The sequence below is a fragment of the Periplaneta americana genome, chromosome 2 (assembly GCF_040183065.1).
Source record: "Periplaneta americana isolate PAMFEO1 chromosome 2, P.americana_PAMFEO1_priV1, whole genome shotgun sequence".
NCBI lineage: Eukaryota > Metazoa > Arthropoda > Insecta > Blattodea > Blattidae > Periplaneta > Periplaneta americana.
In genome coordinates, this window is record NC_091118.1 from 75443239 (window position 1) to 75467519 (window position 24281).

Consider the following 24281-nt stretch of genomic DNA (forward strand, 5'->3'; position numbering starts at 1 on the left):
GTGGTAGGTTTTTGCGGAGTACTCACGTTTCCCCTACCAGCTTTCCATCATTGTTCCATAAATCATTCATCATTATGGTGTTACGTGGTTCACCTCCTATGGTGCACCAAGGAATGCCTTCATGGAGGCTGAAAGACCTACGAAGTTCAGCACATCACTTACTAGATGGGGACACTTGGGTGAATGACTCATTCCTGCAAGCTTATCAAGATCGAACAATCTGAACCAGCTTATTCTGTGTTCAATTAGCTCGACATCTTCAATTTGACAGCAGAACAGGCAATTTATTTGTTTTGTGTGGGCACCTAATTCCAAATTAAACGTGAAATACTTGGTGAAAAACTGTCTCACTATGACCTATGAATCTTATTTACCTCATTGTATATGTTCTGCATGGGTGGTGCCGCCATCACATCATAGGACTGCTGCTGCTGCTGTTGCTGCTGCTGTTGCTGGATCTGTGGGTAGTGAGGCTGTGGGGGAAGCCGGCTGGGAGAGGACTGTCGCCAGGGCTCATCCCTTGAAGAGCTGAGTGAGCTGCGATGAGGAGGAGAGAATGGAGAACGCCGACCTCGTGGAGAAAGACTGTGGTCACGTCTGTAAAAAGAGAAGACCAGAAGAATTAGAAGATAAATGAGAAAAATAAAAAGAAAAGATAATGGAAAAATAAAATAAAATGAAAAATAAATTTATAAAACAAAAAAAGGAAGACAAAGAAACAAAAGACAAGAATGGGGAAGGTAACGAAAAAATAAAAGTGAAGGAAAAATAAAAAACAAGAGAATTAAATGCATATAGAAAAGGAAAACAAGGAAAGAAAGAAAAAGGAAAGAAGAGAAAAAGCTCGAGATGATTACAAGTTAAATCCACATGCATGTAAAATCAATTACACAAACTCACTGTACTACCCTTACAATTTATTTTTAAAGGAGATAGAAATGACCGGTAAATTTTACCTGGAGCCTTATCACTCAGAACAGTGTTATTTTAAGAGGTCACATACATTTTCCACCCTTAAAAATTTATGTTTCATAATTTTTTTTCTTCATATCCTTCAGTCCTATTTTGATAATATTTCATTATATGAAAATAGCTCTTCGATCTAGAACAAAAAATATTTGCCTATATAAGTTTTTTTTTTATCCTTCGAAGAGGTGGAAAAATTCAAATATCTTGGATCAACAGTAACAAATATAAATGATACTCGGGAGGAAATTAAATGCAGAATAAATATGGGAAATGCCTGTTATTATTCGGTTCAGAAGCTTTTGTCATCTAGTCTGCTGTCAAAAAATCTGAAAGTTACAATTTATAAAACATTTATATTACCAATTGTTCTGTATGGTTGTGAAACTTGGACTCTCACTTTGAGAGAGGAACAGAGATTAAGAGTGTTTGACAATAAGGTTCTTAGGAAAATATTTGGGGCTAAGAGGGATGAAGTTACAGGAGAATGGAGAAAGTTACACATTGCAGAACTGCATGTATTGTTTTCTTCACCTGACATAATTATTAATATTAAATCCAGACATTTGAGATGGGCAGGGATGTAGAACATATGGGAGAATCCAGAAATGCATATAGTGTGTTCGTTGGGAGACCAGAGGGGAAAAAGACCTGTGGGGAAGCTAAGACATAGGTGGGAGGAAAATATTAAAATAGATTTGAGTGAGGTGAGATATGATAATAGAGACTGGATTAATCTTGCACAGAATAGGGACCGATGACGGGCTTATGTGAGGGCGGCAATGAACCTGCGAGTTCCTTAAAAGCCATTTGTATTATATATTATTATTGTATTGTATAAGTTTTTTAAATTGTGAATTTTCAAAATTTTCATTTTGCGATTTGTACCAAACTGCTATTTAAAAAATTACCCCCAAGATTTTTAATATTTTTTTTTAATAATTTATTTCTTGCCTCGAAGGTAATGTTCATATTAACAAGCCCGGGCTCAATGGTTAGAATATCAGTACTGCAAGAGAAATAAAAAAATATTTCTTTATACATTTCCCAGACACATACAGACCTTTGCTGCATAGGCTAGAATTGGACACCTGTTACGGAATCTTATCTGCATCGCTTTAAATTATCAGTCATCACTATGTAAATAATGTTTAACAGAAGAAGAAATAATAGAACACATCCTACTTCAATGTAATAACACCAACCATAAACTGCAAGAAAGAATGAAAAACCACTCATCACGTGAAATTCTCATCAGTCCACAGCTCTGGAAAACTGCATATTTGATTTACAGCGGACATCATGTGATCAGCTTATAGCTGGACACACGTATTAAGAAATAAGTAGTAAGTTCATACATTTAAATTTATAAGATTTTTAAAAATTCTGTTAAAGGTAGGTTAAAGATTGAGCTACAGTACGTTGATCTTACTATAAGAAATTGTCATGCAAAATTTCATCCAATTATCCAAAAAAAAATTGTGGAAGATATGATTTAAAGAGTTTTGAGAAAATGAGAGATAAAATGACAGCTTGCTGGCTGGTATTATGTTTGCATAGGATGAAAATTTAATGCATAACTTTGTCAATTTTATATATATCTTAAAATTTCTTTCACATAAATAAAGCTAGAGTTCATATGCAATTAATGTAAGAAAAACGAAAAATCATTTTTTTTTTGCCCTTGAAGGTGTATGTACTCACTTAAATGCCATAAACCTACAAGGGCTCCCAGCTTCACTTCAATTACGAAAGAAGCCACAGTGAGGACTTCATCTGTTAAATATTCATTGCCTTTGACTGGGTTTGAAGGAGAGTACAGTAACCACAGAGAAAAAATAAAACGAGAAAACAAGAGTAAGGGACACAAAGGAAGAAAGAAAACAAAATATAAAAGGAAAGGAAGAAAAAGGTGAAAACATAAGGAAAAAAGGTACCTGTCAGACAAACTCCTGTCATGTCGTGGAGACAGACTGCGTTCCCGTCGAGGTGAGCCACTCCATTCCCTCGACAGCCGGGACCTCTCACGCCGCCAAGGAGATGATCGCCGTGGACGTCTTACTGGTGACATGCTGGACTCACGCCGGTCTCGGGAGCTGCTCCTCCTGTCACGACGCCACTCCAGACTGCGTTCCCTGTGGCGAGAAGGTATACCGTCTCCATGATCACGACGGCTCATGCGCCTGCGTGGAGATAGTGTTCTCCGCAGAGGTGAGGGACTTCTGTCCCGATGAGGCCTGCCTCGTCCAGGACTCCGGTCCCACATCCTGCCGATAGAGCTATCTCGCTTGCCTGCAGAGGATGGACTCATTGAGTGATGATCTCCATGTGTCGATAGTGGTGGGGATGAGGGACTCCTAGGGCCCCGTCGCTTTTTCTGTCCTGGTTCTCCGTTCTTTGAATTTTTGTCACTGTCCTGTCTGCTCTCAGAGCCTTCGAATGAATCTTCAACACCAGGAGGGGCCAAAGCAGCACCCTGGGCAGAAGAACTAGTCTTCTCTACAGTTCTTCCTGAATCTTCCTTCCTCTGTAAATCCATTACTTGAGCTGCAAGTCTGGGATCTTTCCTTGCAGGACCAAATCTGTTCTCAAATCCTTCCCTCCTTTCTGCTTCCTGTAACTTGGCTACAATCAATCGTGGGTCACTCCGCAAGTTCTGCTTTTCTCCTCGAGTCACGAGACGTGGATCATCCTTGCGTGATGCCAGTGCTTGCTGGGGCACCAGTCTGGGATCCTTTCGTGCAGGGGCATATGCTATTTCTGGACCCTCTAGAGAGCCTGAAGTGTCTGGCTGTTTCAGTGCAAGTCTTGGATCATTTCGGGATGGTGTAAAGCGTGACTCTGAGGGATCTGACTGTTGTCTGACAAAGCGTGGATCCTTCCGATGGGCTGAGATCCATGGACTCCGCTCCTCTTCTTCCACACTTTCATCCCGCACAAATCCACTCTTCCGGGGACCTCTGGTCCAATTGCGATCAAATGTTTGCCCGAAGCCCACAAGGGATTTGCTTTCGATATCAAACATGTCTTGCACCACCTTGTCTTCTTCCAGATCAGGATCCTCATCAGGGAAAATCGACTTCCCCATCTTGAATGGTTTCTGCACATTCCCTTTCTTAACCTGAGCTTTCTTCCCTTGGCTTCCTCGGGCCAGTGCAGCGCCCTTTGTATTATCTTCCCCTAAACCAAGATCTTCAAGGCTGGAACATTCAGCAACATTCACAACTTCTAGGTCCCAGTTGTCGAGCATGTTCAGGTCATCTGCCCTGATACCAAACACATCAGCATTGTCATCAGCCTTTGACGTGTCAAGATTCGAGAGGGGAGTGCCTCGACCCACCTTTATCTTTGACCTGCCTCGTCCACGTGACAGCAAGTTTCTTATGTTTCTTGAAGCACCCCTGCCCCTGCCCCAATTGAGGTACTTTTTTCCACCTGGTCGACCTAGACGGCTTCCTCCAACATCATCTAGGTAGAGATCGTCCTCCATTTTCTCTAACTGTGCGATCTCACGTGCTACAGCTTCTAGATCTGTCATACTTATTCTGCAAAAGAAGAACAGATTAAATCAAATAAGACAATAAAGAAGAAAAATCCTTCCCATGTCTGGCAGTTATAACAATTTTCCACTTAAGCAGCAACTTAGAAGTGTAATTATTGTGTTCTCTTTCTCGGATATTTTTAGGATACCAAAAGTGAAAGAAAGTATCACAAACAAAATAAAAAACTTTGTGTCTTAGTATAGTGTCAAGATATTTAAAATTAATGGAACAATAAATTCTGTATTACAATGTGTGTGATGTGAGAGTGGCTACTGAAAATATACTGTGATGAAGCAGGTCAATAGACAAAAACGTAAGAACTGGATTGAACATTCGTGAAGATTTTTAATGACATTTTATATTATTTTTAGTGGCTTCAATTAAGTTTGCAGTTCACTTTTATAGATCTTACTTGTGTTAGTATCTTCTCTTGCTTTCAATGACATGCTAATTACTGCGAGCTTTAGTACTAAGAAAGAAAAGAAAATGCAACCATTGTTCCTTGGACGTCTTCTTAAAGCATTTGCAGCTTCATGAAGATCTCCGTGAAGCTTTCATCAGTGCCAACATTCCATTCAGCAAACTCAATAATGGAGAGACGCAAGAATTTATCGAAGAATATACGAGATTCTAGTGCATTAAAAAAACTATATTGCTAGTTGTTATGAGAAAAGCAGAATAAGCAGGAAACCAAAATATCCTAGAATTTTCAAAAAGCAGACTGCAGAAATTTCAAAGAAATGTAGATAAGCAGGTAAATGAAATTAACTCGGAAGATACACATACAAGATGACCAGAAAATTCTGTAACATTATGGAGACAGCAGCAAAACAATTCATCTCAAGAGGACATCAATACAAGTATAAACCTTTTTGGAACTCACACTTACATTCACTCAAGTAGTCAAGAGATGCAGCAAGACAAAAAGCAGAAAGTGCACATAAACAAGAAGACATAGTTGAGTGGAAAAAAACAGCAGCACAACTCCGATTAAACATTAATAAAGCCAAGAAAAATTCCTTTAATTCATTTCTACAAAATCTAAACTATAGAACAGACTCATCAAAAGTATTCCAGTTTATGAACAAACTAAATAACAAATTCCCACATAGAAGTCAACAACCTATAGTGGTAAATGGAAAAAAAATATCGGATAATAAGAAGTTAGCAGAAAAATTTAACACGCATTATGCAAACCAGTACTCGCTTAGAAAAACAGATATAAAAACACAGTTCTAGAGATGATGAAATAAATATTCACAAAAAGTTTTAGTACTGAAGAACTAAAACAAGCAATAAGAATTCTAAAATCCAAAAAACAGCCTGGTCCAGATAAAGTCTATCCTGATTTCCTAAAACATCTCGGAGACAATGCACTCTGGATGCTTCTATTTATATATAATACTATTTGGGAAAACCCTCGAAAACTCCCATCAAGCTGGAAAAAAGCCATAATAGTTCCTACTACAAAACCAAATACGAATGAAGAAGACATCTCATCATATAGACCAACAGCCGTAACATCAATGTTGGGCAAATTGCAAGAAAGAATTATTGTAAACAGGTTAAATTGGTATTTAGAAGGAAAAAATCTACTAGTAAAAGAACAAGCTGGCTTCAGACCAAATCGATCTACATCACACCAAATAATATACGTAACTCAAGAAATTAAAAATGCCTTCAACAAAAATGAAAGTGTCTTAGCTGTATTTGTTGACCTAAAAGGTGCATCTGATACAGTCTGGAGAACTAAATTAATCCAAAAACTAATTGAAATGCATATCAACGGCAACATGCTTGAATGGTTTAAAAATTTTCTTAGCCAGTAGTGGATTGCAACAAAATATAACAACTATATTTCATCTTATAAACAAACAAAAACTGGTGTAACACAAGGCGCTGTAACAAGCACAACACTATTCAATATATATGTAAATAATTTACCAAATCAACTAAAATCAATTGAAGAAAAAAACACAGATGACAATTATATGGACATCAAAAAACAACAAAAAAAAAAAAACAACAATTTAGAAAATAAAATGAACAAAGCCCTAAAAATCTCCAAAATTGGACAGAAGAAAATAATATGCAAATAAAACTATCAATTCTTCTCCATGAGACACAAAAATGAAGATTTCAATTGAAACATACAAAATAAAAAATTTCAGAAATCTGAAAACACTAGATATCTAGGAGTTCAGTTAGACAATAAATTAAACTGGAACCACCACATAGAAAATGTAATAAATAAAGCAAACAAAAAAGCATCGCTGATAAAACGTCTGAGCAGGATGACATGGGGTAGTTCTCAAGATATCTTGAACAAAACATACAGAACTTATATCAAACCAGCTATTAAATATGGCAGTGAGAAATAGTCACGGCAAACAAAACAAAACTGAATAAAATGGAACAAACACAAAGTAACATATTAAGACTCATAACAGAAGGAGTAAAATCTACTCCCTCTACAGCACTACAGTTGTACACACAAAACAAACCCACTGTTGAAGAAATTAAAGAACAAGCTGCAAAAAATGTCCTTAAAATCAAATCTCTACCAGACATAACATGGATAAAACAAAAACCAACAACACAGAACTTAAAAACACAAACAGATATAATAAAATGGAACACAAACTATCTCAACAAATTAAACATAACAGAAGTAGAAAAAGCTCCACCACTATAAAATCCACTAGACTACCACTCGTACAACATTACAATAATCGATTTTCAAATGTTCTTTCATCGTAGTTCGACAAGACTTTATGCCACATTCTCTAAAAGTCTCCTCATGGTTAGTGGGGAGCCGGGAAAGTTGGACGCCATCTTCAATTCAAAGGCACTTCGAAAAGGGTGGTTTTCAACTTCTCTGATTAAAATGGCATCCTCTTCTCTCGTAAAGACGCACAGTCAACCACGAATTGGACAATTCGAAATTTCATTGTTTTCAAGAAATAATTTTGCCCATCTCTTAGTAGTTGCCAAAGGGACTTCAATCTCTCATGCACTCCATGCAAAGTAACCTACGCAAACAAGAGCAATGGTTTGTTGACACTGTTGCTGTTTATCTGCCATCCTGAAGAGTAATGACGAGTCAGACTGTCAACAATGTCAATGCTTCCTGTGAAGAGAGGTAAACAAAAAATACCGAAAGCTAAACTCCAATATGAACTGAAGAATGGTAAAAAGTATTATTTCAGTATTATCATTATTAAAAAAACAGAACTAAATTCTATGTTTACAATAGTAACAAGTTTTAATGTTGTAGTTAAACATATTTTTAAAAGCTATAAAACAGATATAAATGCAGATGGTTTTATTAACAGACAGGAGTTTTTCATTTCATTTCATTTATTATATTCCATAGATCTTACATTAGCAATGAAGCTTTAAGATGTGGAACAATTCAAAATTTTACAAGATTACAACTACAATTTTTACAATTTTTTTACAATTTCAATTTCTTACAATTTTTTCGCGAGATGTAGTGAGCTTGCCTGGGGTCTGAGTGTTGCCTGGGGGAGGAGTTGTGCTATTTAATAAATATTCAATCGCCTTTCAGGCGATGTTGCCACTTGGTACTTGTGTAAATAGTGTTTCTAAAAACTTATTATGGTAAATTTGTAATGTAAAAAATTAAGACTAACCGAGATTCGAAACTACTACAACCAATGCTATCTGGTTTAGACCCATGCTTAAGCCAGCTACACTACAATGGCTCATACTTTAATCAGGCATATTATGTAGCTTTCTCGTTCATCTTCATTTCGATTTAGTTTTATCAATTTTATTGCTATTTCACTCTTCAATGGTCCTGATGCAGCTAGAATCAACCCTTCGTTTTATTTTATAGCATATTTTAGAACAAAATACAGCACATTTACATGGTTTAAATGTGTCATCATGTGAACTGGAGCTTCAAGGAGACAAGCATGCGCATTGTTCTCTTTCTGGAACTTAGACATTTGTCGCCGGCTCATTCTTTTTTAATCTTATTGTATATGTAACATGCTTCACAAATGTCAGCCACCATGTTGTTAGAAGATAAAGATCCTGTTCTCTGAGGTGGATCAGCTGATTCCAAAAGCAAGGAAGGTGTTCCTGACAATACCATCTTGTATGGCATCACACAAGTCCATGGTCCATGAAGTGGCTTGCTAACAGCTCCTATTCCATAAGATGTGGAACTTGGCTTGAGACATGCAACTTTCACAGTGAAAAATGATGACTCTCTTAATGACAGTGAAACAGCATCTATTAAAATTGCAATAAAAAAGTATTTTCATATCTTAAAGTAAAAGGAAATCTATGTTACATTACAGCAGGGTTGGGCATCGGGAGCGGATCCAGACTCTAAATGGGGACGCTTAATATTCATCCGTCACTGAATCAACACTGTGCGGTGTTCGGCGGGGAAGAAAGGGGATGAAGAGAAATCATATGGCTCCCCGTGAGAGAGTAGAATCCGCTCTTACTGCCCAGCCCTGCATTAGAGCAAATTTTGGCTTTCTTCCAGTCACTATCACTTCATTTGAAAACCCAGGTTCATCGATAATACTGAAATAAAAAAAAGTGGTGAAAATTTAGTTTTAGATATTCTGTTTTTAGGTAATAAATGCAATTCTTTCGGGTATTTTTAAATTATTTATAGGCCATTAAATATGCTAACCAAATTACGAAAGTAACATATTGGCTAATTAATGTAATCAGATAAAAATGTTAATTTTGAAAATTAAAATAATATTCGTTCAAATATATTTCTTGATTAGGCTATCATTCCACTGTATCATAATGTGTATTTCATTATCTCGAAATTTCAAGTCTTGTGCTTCAATATTTTCAGATCCAATGCTTGAGTGGCGGCTGGGTAGCTCAGTTGGTAGAGCAGCTGGCAACAGACTGGAAGGTCTGGGGTTCGATCCCGAGTGGTGACGGGATTTTTCTCGTTGCCAAAACTTTCAGAATGGCCCTGAGGTTCACTCAGCCTCCTATAAAATTGAGTACTGGGTCTTTCCGGGGGGGGGGGGGGGGGTAAAAGGCAGTCAGAGCGTGGTGCCAACCACATCACCTCATTCTAGTGCCGAGGTCATGGAAAGCATGGGGCTCTACCTCCATGCCCCCCAAGTGCCTTCATGGCACGTGACAGGGATACCTTTACCAATGCTTGAGCTCTCTCATCAGTTCATCACCAATATTAAATCAGTCCTGAAGAACAACTCTCTTGGTAACGCATCTAACAAATGGTATCTGGTGATACAGCTACAGAATGTTGAATTTTCCACATCTACGACAAAGTATAAAAGATCTGACACTTTCACATCACATTAAACACTGTAAGTATCTTAAATTACACATATTTGTACCTAACTTAAATACTGTATGACTTTTATTAATTTTGTTTCATTTACAAAAAAAAAAAATCTAAATTCGAATAGTTCTTCCAGAGTTTTGTAAATATGTATTCCAGTTTGGTAGTAATACGTGAATATTTTACATGAATATATCACAAACTGTTTTTTAATTACTCGAGTCCTCTTAAGAAGGACAACACACTGTACAATGTACTTGCCATTTAACAAGGTCAAATGACTTTATTGTCAAACGCCTGGCATTAGAAAACAACAACAACAATGTACAATTACAATCTGAAAATGAGCATGTCTTCTTCCTCTACATTTCACAATTCAGACATTTTGCCTGTTACACATTCATCTTCTTTTCCTTCTTTGGCACTATGGCCCTTGTAGTCTAGCCTTGGCCTCCCTTAGGATTTTGTTCCACTCCTGCCTAACCACAGCCTTCTGCCTCCATCTTCTCACTCCTAAAGTCCTTAGATCATCCTCTACTTCATCCAACCATCTTAGTTTCTGTCTGCCAATATTGCGTCTACCTTCTGGTTTTGAATTTAAAATCTTTTTTGGGTATTCTGCTATCATCCATCCTGATTACATGTCCCAACCATTCCAATCTACGGGTTTTAATTTCAACTACAATATCTGAAGATCTATATTGAGCTTTCAACTCTGTATTATATATCTGATTCTCCAGTGGCCATTTTCATATTTTTGACCATAAATTTTCCTTAAAATTTTTCTCTCCCATGTCATCAATTGTTGTTCCATTTTCTTAGACAGCGTCCAAGTTTCACTGCCATAAAGCACAATTGGTCTTATTACTGTTTTATATAATGTAAGTTTTGCTTTTTTTACTTATTCATCTCGCATTCAGTGTTTTATTAAGGGCTCTGAAGCATCTGTTTCCTGCTGCAATTTTATGCCTCATGTCTGCATCTGCAATATTTTCTTGAGTAATCAATACACCTAAGTACTTGAAAGAATCTACTTCATTATAATTATGTCAATTTATTAAAACAACATTGTTGGCAGATCTGCTTGATCTTATGTTCTTCATATATTTGGTCTTTTCCTTATTAATTACTAACCCCATATGCTCTGCTTCCATTTGGATTTGGTTGACAATTTCATTTAGCACTCCTAAAGATCTATTCATAATCACAATGTCATCAGCATAAGCCATGCACTATCTTGTCCTATTAAATACAGTACCTTTAAAATTAATGTTAACATTCCTCATAACTTTCTCCAGACCAATATTAAACAGAAATGTAGATAGAGAATCTCCTTGTCTCACTCCGTTAACAGTTGAGAATTTATCAGATATCTTGTTTTGTATCTTTACCTTATCATATGTTTGGGAGAGAGTGATATTTGTTAAATTTATCAATTTAATTGGGATACCAAATTTTCTCACTGCCTCTAGAATTTTTAATCAGTTCATGCTGTCAAATGCCTGCTTAAAATCTAAGAAGAGCATATGTATTGGGATGTTATACTCATTTGTCTTTTCTAAACATTGCTTGATTGTGAAGATATGGTCAGTCGTGCTCCGCCCTTGCCTAAAAGCACACTGATATTCACCTAAGAATTCATCAGTATATGCTTTAAGTTACACATTCATATGAGTTTTAAAATGTTGATGGCTTCGTAAAGTGATAATAGGCTATATAAATAGCCACATACATGACCCTATTTTTTATTTCTCTAGTTAAATACTAATCTATCAAATACTTTTATGTGTGGGAGCTCTTCAAGTGCTTTATGTATGGTACATAATCGAAGTTAATGTTATGTAAAAGATGGGAAAAATAAAGTATTGCACCATCATCATACTTCATATAATATATATTTCGTATCAAACAATTACATTTGTGTAATGTGAATTTCACAATTTTGCATATGGTGTCACAATTACATTCATTACATATTATACACTTTCATTTATATCACTCTTTTTATCTATACCTACTACTTTTATTCCCTCTTACTGAACATATGACACATTTATTGTTTTCATACTTCACTTGTCACAGTTTTTACTCCTAAGCATTTTTTTAGACCAATCATACACTCGATATTACTTTCTGTCTCGTTACCATACTGTTTGTCTACATCGCTACTCTTCTTTCTATTCTATTTCCATTACAGCTCAATAACTTTTACTTACAAATGGCTTTTAAGGAACCCACATAAGCCCATCATCGGTCCCTATCCTGAACAAGATTAATCCAGTTTCTATCATCATATCCCACCTCCCTCAAATCCATTTTAACATTATCCTCCCATCTACGTCTCGGCCTCTCCAAAGGTATTTTTCCCTCTGGCTTCCAACACTCTATATGCATTTCTGGATTCGTCCATATGTGCTACATGCCCTGCCCATCTCAAACGTTTGGATTTAATGTTCCTAATTATGTCAGGTGAAGAACACAATGCGTGCAGTTCTGTGTTGTATAACTTTCTCCATTCTCTTGTAACTTCATCCCTCTTAGCCACAAATATTTTCCTAAGAACCTTATTCTCAAACACCCTTAACCTCTGTTCCTCTCTCAAAGTGAGAGTCCAAGTTTCACAACCAAATAAAACAACCAGCAATATAGCTGTTTTATAAATTCTAACTTTCAGATTTCTTGACTGCAGACTAGATACAAAAACTTCTCAAACGAATAATAACACGCATTTTCCATATTTATTCTGTGTTTATTTTTTCCCCAAGTATCATTCATATTTGTTACTGTTGCTCCAAGATATTTGAATTTTTCCACCCCTTCGAAGAATAAATCTCCAATTTTTATATTTCCATTTCGTTCAATATTCTGGTCATGAGACATAATCATATAGCTTACTACGGTTATGAGTTAAATGAGAGGATAGCTAAGTAGCTAAGTGACAAGATTAGTGGGTTAGTTGAGGAGATATCTGAGAGACGTAAAGGTGAAGACTGTGAATTCAATGACTTAAGTGCATTTTCTCTCCCGGTATGGTGTGGGAAATGCCGAAGTTTCAACTATGCAGTGTGTTGTTAGTATCCTATTTTCATTAGGGGGAAGATGGGTTTCTATTCCAGAATTGAATATTGTGGAATTATTCTATTTTCAGTAAGACCAAATGGGTTCTATTTCAATACAGAATATTATGAAATTGTGTTGATATCCTATTGTCAATAAGAACGGATGGGTTCTCTTTTAAAATGGGGTATCGTGAAATTGTAATTATTAGTTTTTAGAGAGTTCTATTTAGTTGTACTGTTTTACATTGGCCATGTTGTGACATCATCGTTAATTAAACTTCACGAAAATTCAAAGAAATCCTATAATAAAAGAATTCAAATTCTCAGACATTTAACAAAAAGGGGTATATGTCTAGAAGCTTAAGTATTGGTTCTGTCCTCTGACAAATAAAAAAAAAATCGAAAAAAGTTGATGAAAAAAAGGGCAAATCGTAAAACAGCAAATGCTAAGCTCCGCCCATGACCCCCTTTCCACTGGGAAATAGTGGAAATAGGGGTTTAGGGTGGGGTGACATCTAGTGGAGGAAAGTGGTACAAAAAGAGTGAATGTGGCATCTATGAATCAAAAGAGGAACTTCGTTCTGTTCCCTTCTGTCTCTCCTCTCTCTCTCTCCAGCCTCTCCTTCTCTCTTCCTTGCTTCATGTCTCTCTCTCTCTTTTTTTTTTTTTCTTATGACTTTGCAGAGGGTAGTATTCGAACCGTCGATCTTCCTAATGAAATGCACGCACGCTTTAGACCTCTCGGCTATCGAGGCAAGTTGGTGGTAGAAGAGAAAATGCATCTATTTATGTTCAAGGGAACTGCCATAACGTATTGCAGAAATGCAATGTGGCGCAGGGGACAATGACCAAAACGCGGGTGGGTAGAAAGTGGCAGGCTTGTGAATTTAGCTTGGTAGGGTTTGACTGCAGGGGTGGCATAAGTGTTACAGCGCACTGGTAGAGCTTCATTGTGTCCGTGTCCAGCTTTGAGTACAGACGGAACGACATGTTGTGATGAGCCGTCACATGGCGGGTCCTGATTACAGCAAACGAGGCTCTGGTGACTATTGTGTTACTTCAAGGACAGTGCAAAGTTAACAGGTGAGTGTTGTTTTATTCAAAGTATGTGTTAGTTCGAGGAAAAAACGTAGTGTCTAATGCACATTACATGTGGTTGTTATCTAATGCACATTAATTTGGTTGTATTGTGTTGTGTTGTAAAATATGAAATACGTACGAGGCGGTAGGCAGTGATCCACCGAAGCGGGGCAGATAGTAGAGAGAGAGAGAGAGAGAGAGCAGACGAGCGAGGTGCCGAGCGGCGAGAGTGGGGATAACTTCCCTACTGGCGTTTGCTGTTTTACGATTTATCCGGAAAAAAAAAAACTGAAAACTTCCAATTTTCGCAAGTATAACTTCAAAATATAAAAAAATTCACAAAAACAAAAAAGAAATTTTAATGCTTTCTGCTCATTTTTAGGGCAAAATCGAGGTGTTGTGGAACTGTTTTTTTGTCGAAAGGGCAGAACCAGTAATTACTTATAGGCCGAGATATTTACCCAGATTTCCAATCTGCCTTCAAACTTGAGACACAATTTTCACATACGTATTTATCACACAAAACACCGTGACGAAACAAGAACCCATGCAAGTCTTCTTCATCCTTACCCAATAGTTTACAGGAGTCAAGTGCTTGAAGCCTCTAAACTTGACACCATATTTGTGATCACATGGAGACACTACACTTGAAACCATGTTCCACATATAAAAAATGCGCGCTGAATGTTGTATGCTTAAAAGTACACTGTTTGAAGCTTTTTTTTTTTTTACTTTTTTTTTTGCAAACCACTTCTACATTAATGTTTTGGACACCTTGTTCCTTAAGTTTCGTAACAAGTTTCTGAAATAATTGCCTCTTGTTTAATTTTAATTTTTATTATTATTTAAGTTTTCTCGTGCCAAATATTCCATGGAACTTCGTACATCTCATGCATTTCTAAAAATGGGGTCTATAAGTTATATTTATTTTTATTTATTTATTATGACTTACAGGAAAGTAGGTACACAAGCTAGATGCCCATCAAAGCACCTTCTTCACATTAATTTAATTTATATTAATGATAATGATTCACATGGACAGCAGTTATAAAATAGGTACTAATATATGCAATTCATTAGCAATAGAAATAAATGAAATGAAAACATTAAAGAGATGTTTATTATGATTCAAAAATCAAAAATCTAGTAAATCAATACCAGTAATAAATTGTAAAATAAACAAGGAAAAAGTTCTGATATTTGTCTCGATCTAGAGATATTAAATACCAAATTTCTTCTGTAGGATATTTGGAGGGATATAAAATGGAATTAATTTGAGTATTTCAGTATTATTTTTGTTCATATCGAGTGAGTCGTTCTTGTGTCATTGAGCGTATGAAAACCAAACATTAATATAAATAATCTAGGCCTAGTTGGGAACTGGAATGGACAAGGTATTTTTAATCTTATAATATAGGAACCTAAGGAATTTATTCTGTATGAACTCGATAAAATGAATGTTCTTTTTGCAACGAGAATTCCAAATAATTATAATAGCATAATATTCCACTTGCTTCTAATTACGTGTAGGCCTAACTTAAAAACAGGTGGTTGCTTGAATAATTTCGAATTATAAATCCAAGTGATTTGTAAGCAGATTAGTAATTGTTAAAATGTGGGGTGTGGAAGTTAAATTAATCTCAAATTTGATACCTAAATTAATTAGCTATTAATTTAAACAAACCATACACGCACACTATCCACAATATCTGCTTGCAAGTTGCTACAAGTTAGCATTCATTCGAGGAAAGTGGTGGAAAGTCGACTTGCTTCAAGCACTTGACCCCTGTAAATTATTACCATAAGATATGGCCGAGACAGTCAAGTTGTGACTTGGCAGTCAAGCAGAATTTGAGTTGACGACTCGTCAACTTTTGTGTCCACTTTCCTGTCATGTGATCAACTTGACTCCACAACTTTCCTCGTGTGAATGCTAACTTGTAGCAAGTAGCAACTTGCAAGCAGATATTGTGGATAGTGTGTGACTGTTTAAATTAATAGCTAATTAATTTAGGTATCGAATTTGAGATTAATTTAACGTTCATATCCCACATTTTAACAATTACTAATTCTTCTTACAAATCACTTGGATTTGTAATTCGAAATTATTCAAGCAACCACCTGTTTTTAGGTCAAGCCTACACATGGTTAGAAGCAAGTGGAATGTACTAAAATAATTTGGAATCCTCGTTACAAAACGTTCATTCTATTGAGTTAATACAGAATAAATTCCTTTGGTTCCTATATTATAAGATATTAAAAATACCTCGTTCATTCCAGATCCCAACTACGTTACACTTACATTATTGAGATGAATTTTTTATTTTCATTCGTTCAATGACAGAAGAACGACTTGCCTACTAGATGATATTTCTCAGAAAATTATGAACAAAAATAGTACCGATTCCGCTGAAATACTCAAACTAATTCCAGTTTATATCCCTCCAAATATATATAGAATAAATTTGGTATTTAATCTCTCTAGATCGAAAAAAATAACACAACTTTTCCCTTGTTTTGGCTCTACAATTTATTATCAATTTATAAAATTTAATTATTTTTTGTCAATATTGAATAAGCCCTATTATAAGCTACATCTCTTTAGTGTTTTCATTTCTTTTATGTCTATTGCTAATGAGTTGCATATACCTATTTTATAACTACTGCTCATGTTGTTGTTGTTTTCTAATGCCAGGCATTTGACAATAAAGTCATTTGACCTGTTGTACTCCAATAGTTTTCAAAGATATTGTCATGGTCAGCCACTAAAGCACAGATTTTGAGATGTTCCGAATCCATTTCCTGATTTGAACTGCACAATGGGCAGTTAGGGGATTGATATATTCCAATTATGCAGATGTTTGGCCAAACAATCATGGCCTGTTGCCAATCTAAATGCAGCTACAGACGATGTTCGTGGTAAATTGGGAATTAACTGTGGATTATGATGCAGAGAGTTCCATTTTTTCCCTTGAGATTATGTCATCAAATTTTGTTTGTTGAAGTCTAAGTATGTAGATTTAATAAATCTTTTCACAGAGTAATACGTAGATTTAGTAACAGGTCTGTAAGTAGCAATGCTGCACTTCTTTGCTAAAGCATCCGGATTCTCATTTCCCAGGATTCCACAATGGGATGGTATCCATTGGAATACAATTCTTTTATTGAGTGATATTAATTGAGAGAGCATTTTAGTTATTTCTGCTGTTTGAGATGAAGGTGTATGTTTAGGGACTATTGATAGAATAGCTGCTTTGGAGTCTGACAATATAACTGCATTCTTAAATTTATTGATGTGGCATAGAAGATTCCTGAGACTTTCACTTACTGCAATGATTTCTCCATCAAAACTTGTTGTTTCATATCCAAGAGATCTATAAAGTGAGAAGAGACAGCACGTAACACCTGCACCGGCACCTTGTTCTCTGGAGATCAAGGATCCGTCGGTGTATAAATGAAGCCAGTTTTGTGGAGGGTACCTAATATTAATTGTCTCTAAAGACAATCCGGATTCTCATTTCCCAGGATTCCACAATGGGATGGTCTCCATTGGAATACAATTCTTTTATTGAGTGATATTAATTGAGAGAGCATTTTAGTTATTTCTGCTGTTTGAGATGAAGGTGTATGTTTAGGGACTATCGATAGAATAGCTGCTTTGGAGTCTGACAATATAACTGCATTCTTAAATTTATTGATGTGGCATAGAAGATTCCTGAGACTTTCACTTACTGCAATGATTTCTCCATCAAAACTTGTTGTTTCATATCCAAGAGATCTATAAAGTGAGAAGAGACAGCACGTAACACCTGCACCGGCACCTTGTTCTCTGGAGATCAAGGATCCGTCGGTGTATAAATGAAGCCAGTTTTGTGGAGGGTACCTAATATTAATTGTCTCTAAAGACAATTGTTTCATTATTTCAGTGTTTACTTCTGATTCCAGTATTTTTTTCTGTTAAATTTAGATTATACTCCATATTTAATAGTTAAAGTGTTTGGTTTAATTTGTATGTTTTCTTTCAAATTCGGGATGTTGATTTTCTGTTTTAATTCTTGAACCATGGATATGACACTTTTTTTGAGTTCTTAATCTACAGAGAGGACTGTATGAATGCCAATTGTTTCCTGGTAATCTGATAAGTTTTTCATATTGAATCAGTGCTAATTCTTCTATTGTCATTTTGATGCTGTTAATATTAGTGAGGAATCTCATAGAATCTATTGGAGTTGTTTTGATTCCACCAGTAATAAGCCTGAGAGCTTGGTTTTGAATACGTTCTATTTCGTTTATGAAAGGTGAAGTAATTAAAATTTCTCCGCAGTACATCAGCATTGGCTGTATAAACATTGGTTAAACGAGCGTTGAGCGACTTCCGCCGATTTTGGAATAGACATCGAAGCGGTTAGGTTAGGTTAGTTTAGGCTTTTATTATCCCGTCAAGATGAAGGTGAAAGCGATTGAGTGTGATTTCTTGTTTTCTATGTTGGCAGTTCAAGTGCGTCGCTGTCTATTTCAAAATCAGCGGAAGTCGCTCAACGCTCGTTTCACCTAAACATTTTGTAAGTAGTGTTCAAAGTATTTCTAAAGCATCCCCATTTCCTTCCTGCCAGTCTTTTCAGAAGGGAGAATCTTTTACGAGCTTTTTCAGAAATATATTTCAAATGGTTGTTCCATGTTAACTTACTGTCGAAAATAACTCCAAGATATTTGGATCCATAAGTCCTAGGGAGGTGTTGGCCATTGTATTGGATATTGAATTCTCTTTCTTTTTTACCAAGTGAAAATATTTGGTAGTTACTTTTGCCTAAATTGAGTGTCATCAAATTTGATGTATTCCATTCATGTAGTTGATTTAGAGCTTTAATAGCAGAATTTTTAATTTTGTCTCTGCAGTACGTCTGAGAGATCCAGAAGTCCACAAAACTATATCTGCAAATAGTGCTGTTTTTCATGTTTGATTTCTCTAATAGGGAGGGTAAGTCATTTATATAAATATTGAATAAAGTTGTGCTGAGGCAGCGCCCTGGGGTAGACCTCGATGTGCTGTAACTAGAAAGTGAGTTATTGAATTTAGTAGCAATGAATCTTTCACTAAGGAATTCTGATATATCCATCTGAACATGTTGCTGGAGGCATTTCTGGAGTTTTAGTAAGATCGGTAGTTTATTTCTCCAAATAGAATCATATGCAAATTGAAAGTCAATAAATATTGCCAAGGTATCTTCTTTCTTGTTAAAATTGTCTTTTATTTCTTGGCCGAGGCGTATGACTTGTTCATTAGTAGAGTGTAGTTGTCGAAAGCCTTGGTGATAAAAGATTTTGGGATTCTAAATTTAATACCAAGTTAATCTGTTGGAGATCACTGACTCCATAGTTTTTGCTTAATAGTGCTATTGGTCAATAACTATTAACTTCATGAGCAGGTTTCCCTTTTTTGTGAATTGGTACAATGATTGCTTTTTTCCAAGCTGCAGGAATTGAAGTGTTCCATGATAAATTGAAAATGGATAAAAGTACAGAGTTGACTATTTCCCCCAGATGTTTCAAAAATTCTGAATGAATGTTGTCAGGACCAGGCGAATGAATGCTCAAGTGAATCATTTTCAATTTATAAGTTAAATTGTTCATGTATATTTATGTGAAGAAGGTGCTTTGAAGGGCATTTAGCCTATGTACTTTTCCATAAGTCATGATAAATAAATAAAAAAATATACAATATATATTCATCTTATTGTAACATTTTTAGAATTGCATGAGATGTACGAACTTCTGTGCAATATATATAGTACGAAAAATACGTCAATAATAATAAAAATTAAAATTAAACAAGAGGGAATTACTTCAGAAACTTGTTATGAAACTTAAATAATAACAAGGTGTCCATAACATTAATGTAGAAGTGGTTCGCAAAAAAAAAAAAAAAAAAACCGTGTACCTCCAAGCATACAACATTTAGCGCGCGTTTTTTACGTGTGGAACATGGTTTCAAGTTTATTGTCTCCGTGTGATCACAAATATGGTGTCAAGTTTAGAAGCTTCAAGCACTTGACTCCTGTAAACTATCCCCGTGTGAATTAGGTAATAAATTCATAAATTCCGTAGCACCTATAGCGGTACTACAATCTCCACACAAACCACCATCCCGAGATGTAGAAGTACATGCTCCTTCATATTGTCCTCCTTCCATCACCTGAACTAATGTCAAAGTGACAGAAAATATCGAATTAATGTTACATCAAATATCAACTTATACACTTCTAGCTTGCGATAGAATCTTGCGCGGACTTGTTAATAAAAGCCTGAACCAACCCCTTCACGTAAAGATCACGCCAATCGAATTAATGTTGTCTTCAAATATCGACTTACATAAGTCAATCGAATTAAATATTACGTCATCAAATATAGACTTATACACGTCTAGCTCGCGATAGAATCTTGCGCGGCCTTGTTAATAAAGACCTGAAATAATCAAACCTAACCTTCGTATATGCAAGATACGTAACAACAGCACGAAGGGAACTGCTTGATTTAATCTGGAATGTATACGCGAAAATAAATTTACGTAGTCAATTTCACGACACCCCCAACGCTCCATGACGTATTACAGCGAAACGGCTCCTGTCCTCTTATGAACATAAAACAAAATGGCTCATCATCACTTCCAATCGGCCGATATCCGTAAGTACGTAAACATAATAAATCTAAACTACGATTCTTTTCTGCTCACTTTTTCTCTTTCCACATTAGAATCAATAATGACAAACTTTTTAAAACATTAAATTCATATAAAACACCAAAATCAGTACTTATAGATAATTATCAAAAAAAAAAAAAAAAAAAGGCATAGGTGATCCCCAAATTAGTATGAAGAAATAGTTCTTGGTCCAAGATATCTATGTGACTGGATGAAAATCATCAAAATCTCTTCAATAATTAAGGTTAATTTTAATTATGTATTTGCGCAGAACAAAAATTACACCATGTATTTATTCACTGTCACCTCCGAACAGAAAATACTAATATTTGCTTCAAGCGTTCCTTTCATAGATACTTCAGAGCAAAAATGACATATATGTAATGCCTCAGAGTCTGCACTTTATAACCTCAAAATTTTCAACTGAAATTCTTGTATGTACCTGTCTTCCTCGGACAATCCTTTTAGCAATGACAGCAGTATCGAATTTAGATATCTCTTCTGCTAATCTAATTCCTAACTCACAACTAACGACATTTTTATACTTTTCTTCGGCATCTTCATCACTGCACTTGCAATAAAGTTGCTAATACAGAGATTACCCATAGATATATACACAAACCCAGAAGACTCCGTCTTTATTCCTATTGGAATACAATATGATTTACCTGTAAAAAAATGGAATTCAAATTACTTAAAAAATATGAATCAGGCCTCAGGTTGGACTAGAAAAAAACTCTTACCATTTGATTATCTGGATTTCAGCAAAAAAAGCAACTCCGCCGGTAAAATATGTTCACGTCTGGGTAACTACGAAAGAGCCTGAAGCAGAAATCGTTCAATTAAATCACGACTTTCATATCTTGTTCTCGTCATTCGTATATTATTCTTAATCGTGCAAGTACAACCATTCAGTGTACTTATAACTACATTTAATAAAAATTGTGGTTTTACCTTCCACACAGAGAAAGCCATTTTGTTGGACCATTCTAAATAGTTACACACTTTTGTATTTATCACAAAACACTGTCTAAAATAAAGCAACGCCTAAAAAAAACGCTGAATAATGTACAATATTAATCACGAAAAGAAAATCCTTTGTCTTCCTTATTCAACTTCTATAACATTTGCCACTTTCACGATACATGTTGACAAACACACATAATACAGAAAACACGCCATTTTCAAAGATGAGTGGGTGGGGGTAACCGGGCAAATAGCTCAAGAGGAATAACCACTGCCACTGTTATAACGATAGGTAAATGCCACAGATAATATACGGGAAATAGATTTCTCAACTGGTTCCCGCGTAACGCCAGTTCGACCACCAGGAGCGGTGTTTCCTACTACAAAATACCGTGACTGTACTACAGAATCGTCACAGAACATTTTGAATACTGACATTTGGATAATTCCATGCAAAACAGTAGGACGCAAGACATTAATATCTCCAAATTTGTTAAAAATTGTGCATTCAACTCTTTATGACATAGCTATTACAGGGTTTTCATTTCAAAACTTCCCAGTCTAAAATAATTATTTAAATTGAATACGTCAATTTATATATTGAGAGGGAGTCTGAAACCAGACTTAATTGCATTTTAGATTTCACCCCCATCCCATGCCACCCCCACTTTGGAATTTTAAATGGCACCTCTATATTTTATACTTAAATATTAAAGAGCATTCAATACCTCGGTGGTATAAATTGTTTATACACCTCATTAATTTATTTCACATCTTTTGCCTGTCAACCTGACAAGAAATAGTTTAATTATTTTGCACTAAATCAAGTATTCAAAATGTGCTCTATTGTTGGTTAGCAATACAGTCTATTTTGGAACTCCTTGCGAACGTTTTGTGTGTTTCCTTACTAATCCGATTACATTCTTAGGTTATTTTGTTTTTCAGTTCTTGAATATTCTCAGGCAGAGGAGTATAAACAACTGATTTCAAATGACCCCATAGGAAGAAGTCAAGCGGCGTCAGGTCTGGAGATCTCGCCGGCCATTCTACAGCACCTCTCCTACTAATCTATTTTCCAGAAAATATTCTGTCCAGCCACTGTCGCACAGGTACTGCATAGTGTGGGGAAGCTGCGTCCTGTTGAAAATGCAAATTTTGTTTGTCCAACATCAGGTTTCTTTCAATGACTTAGTTCTCTAGTGACAGCAGGGGCGTATTTTGCGGGCTACCGGGGCTACCGGCGGTAGCCCAAGGAAATTACAAAAGAAAAAGTTTATAATATAACATAATGTAATAATTTTGTATTATTAGTTTTACCATAGTAATTTAAATTAAAGTAATTGTTAGATATATTTTGTGTAATAATAGGGTCAGCGATAGCCCAAACCCTTTAACCAGTATACGCCACTGAGTGACAGTGTGATAAGGGGATCAATTACATTTTCTAATATGTTCCAATACAATTCTCCTGTCAAGTTTTCTTCAATGAAAATCGGTCCAACAATGTCATCCCCAAAAATTCTAGTCCACACATTCATCGTCTGAGGAAACTAGGTATTATCTTCAAGAAATACATAAGGATTTTCAATGTCCCAATACCTACAATATTGTGTTTGTTGACAAACCCATTCAAGAAAAAAAGTCGCTTCATGACTAAAGCAAGTATTTTGTGTCAAATATGGATCATCTTCAATTCTCTGAGACATCTGTCCACAAAATTTTACTCTTCTATCAAAATCGTCTTTGCTAAGCTGTTGGTGACTTTGAATTTCGTAGGGGGAAAATTTGTTCATTTTCAGCACTTTATGTATGGAACCAACCAAACTGTTTGTTACAGTAGCTACTTTTGGAATGGAGGTGGTGGGTTCATTAATGAAATAATCTAGTATTTCAATGTGCGAAGTTTCATCGAGTTTTCTAGGCTGGTCATTTGCTTTATTGCACACAATTCTTACACTGCAAAGACAAAACCGAAATTCAGTATCTTGTCTAAGCTTGTGCTGTGCTCTTCTGTGTTACATGTATAGCTGAGTGTTGTCTTAACTTATGCTGTGTTATTCTATTTTATATACGTAGACACTTTTTCAAGCACTCAATAACCTGTGGTCGAATGATTAAGTCTCTCTACCTTGCACGGTGGCAAGCTTGGTTCAATAGTGAACAAAGTGGGCATGAGAGTTTTTTTAATCTGGATTCTCCCATTTCCCCTCATCATTATCATTCCACCAATGTTCCATAATCACAGTCACTCTGTGAGATCCCAAGTCAGGTGTCCAGAACAAATAAAAAGGAATCTGAAAGTTGTACAATTTGTGTTTAATAAATACTATTTAGCTTCGAGTATGCTTCACAGTCTAAATATACCTACGTAGTCAGACAAAAGAAGTTATTTTTTATGTTTATATATATTTTTAATATCTTTCTAGTAGCGAGTTATCCACTATTTCTTCCATGTACAATAAAACTCAAAGAGTTATGGCAACATCTTTTGGTGTCAGTTTAAAAACATTTTAAGAAATGTTTGTATTGACGCTGTTGAGTCCCTACAAAATGATCCATGCCCACCTTTTCGTTCTCCTAACTGTCTCTTGATTCATTTTCCGTTTCATAGTCTCGTCCATCATCTAATTTTCCTCTTCAGTGTCTCTTCAATC

At 35.7% G+C, this 24281-nt stretch overlaps 1 protein-coding gene across 3 annotated transcripts in view; it reads right to left on the reverse strand.

Annotated features, from left to right (window-relative positions):
• The window catches only part of LOC138694345 (serine/arginine repetitive matrix protein 2-like), a 139620-nt gene extending 117755 nt beyond the window's left edge, over positions 1-21865 (reverse strand). For 2 of the 3 annotated variants that reach the window (XM_069817974.1, XM_069817971.1), the window contains exons 1-4: positions 21616-21865; positions 21405-21483; positions 2904-4511; positions 375-597 (exon numbers count right to left, since the gene is read on the reverse strand). In XM_069817974.1, the coding sequence (XP_069674075.1) occupies positions 375-597; positions 2904-4504 (1824 nt within the window). In that variant the 5' untranslated portion in view covers positions 4505-4511; positions 21405-21483; positions 21616-21865. The remainder of the gene's footprint in view (positions 1-374; positions 598-2903; positions 4512-21404; positions 21484-21615) is intronic. The other variant, XM_069817972.1, reaches the window with a different exon arrangement.
• Positions 21866-24281: the final 2416 nt, after the last annotated feature.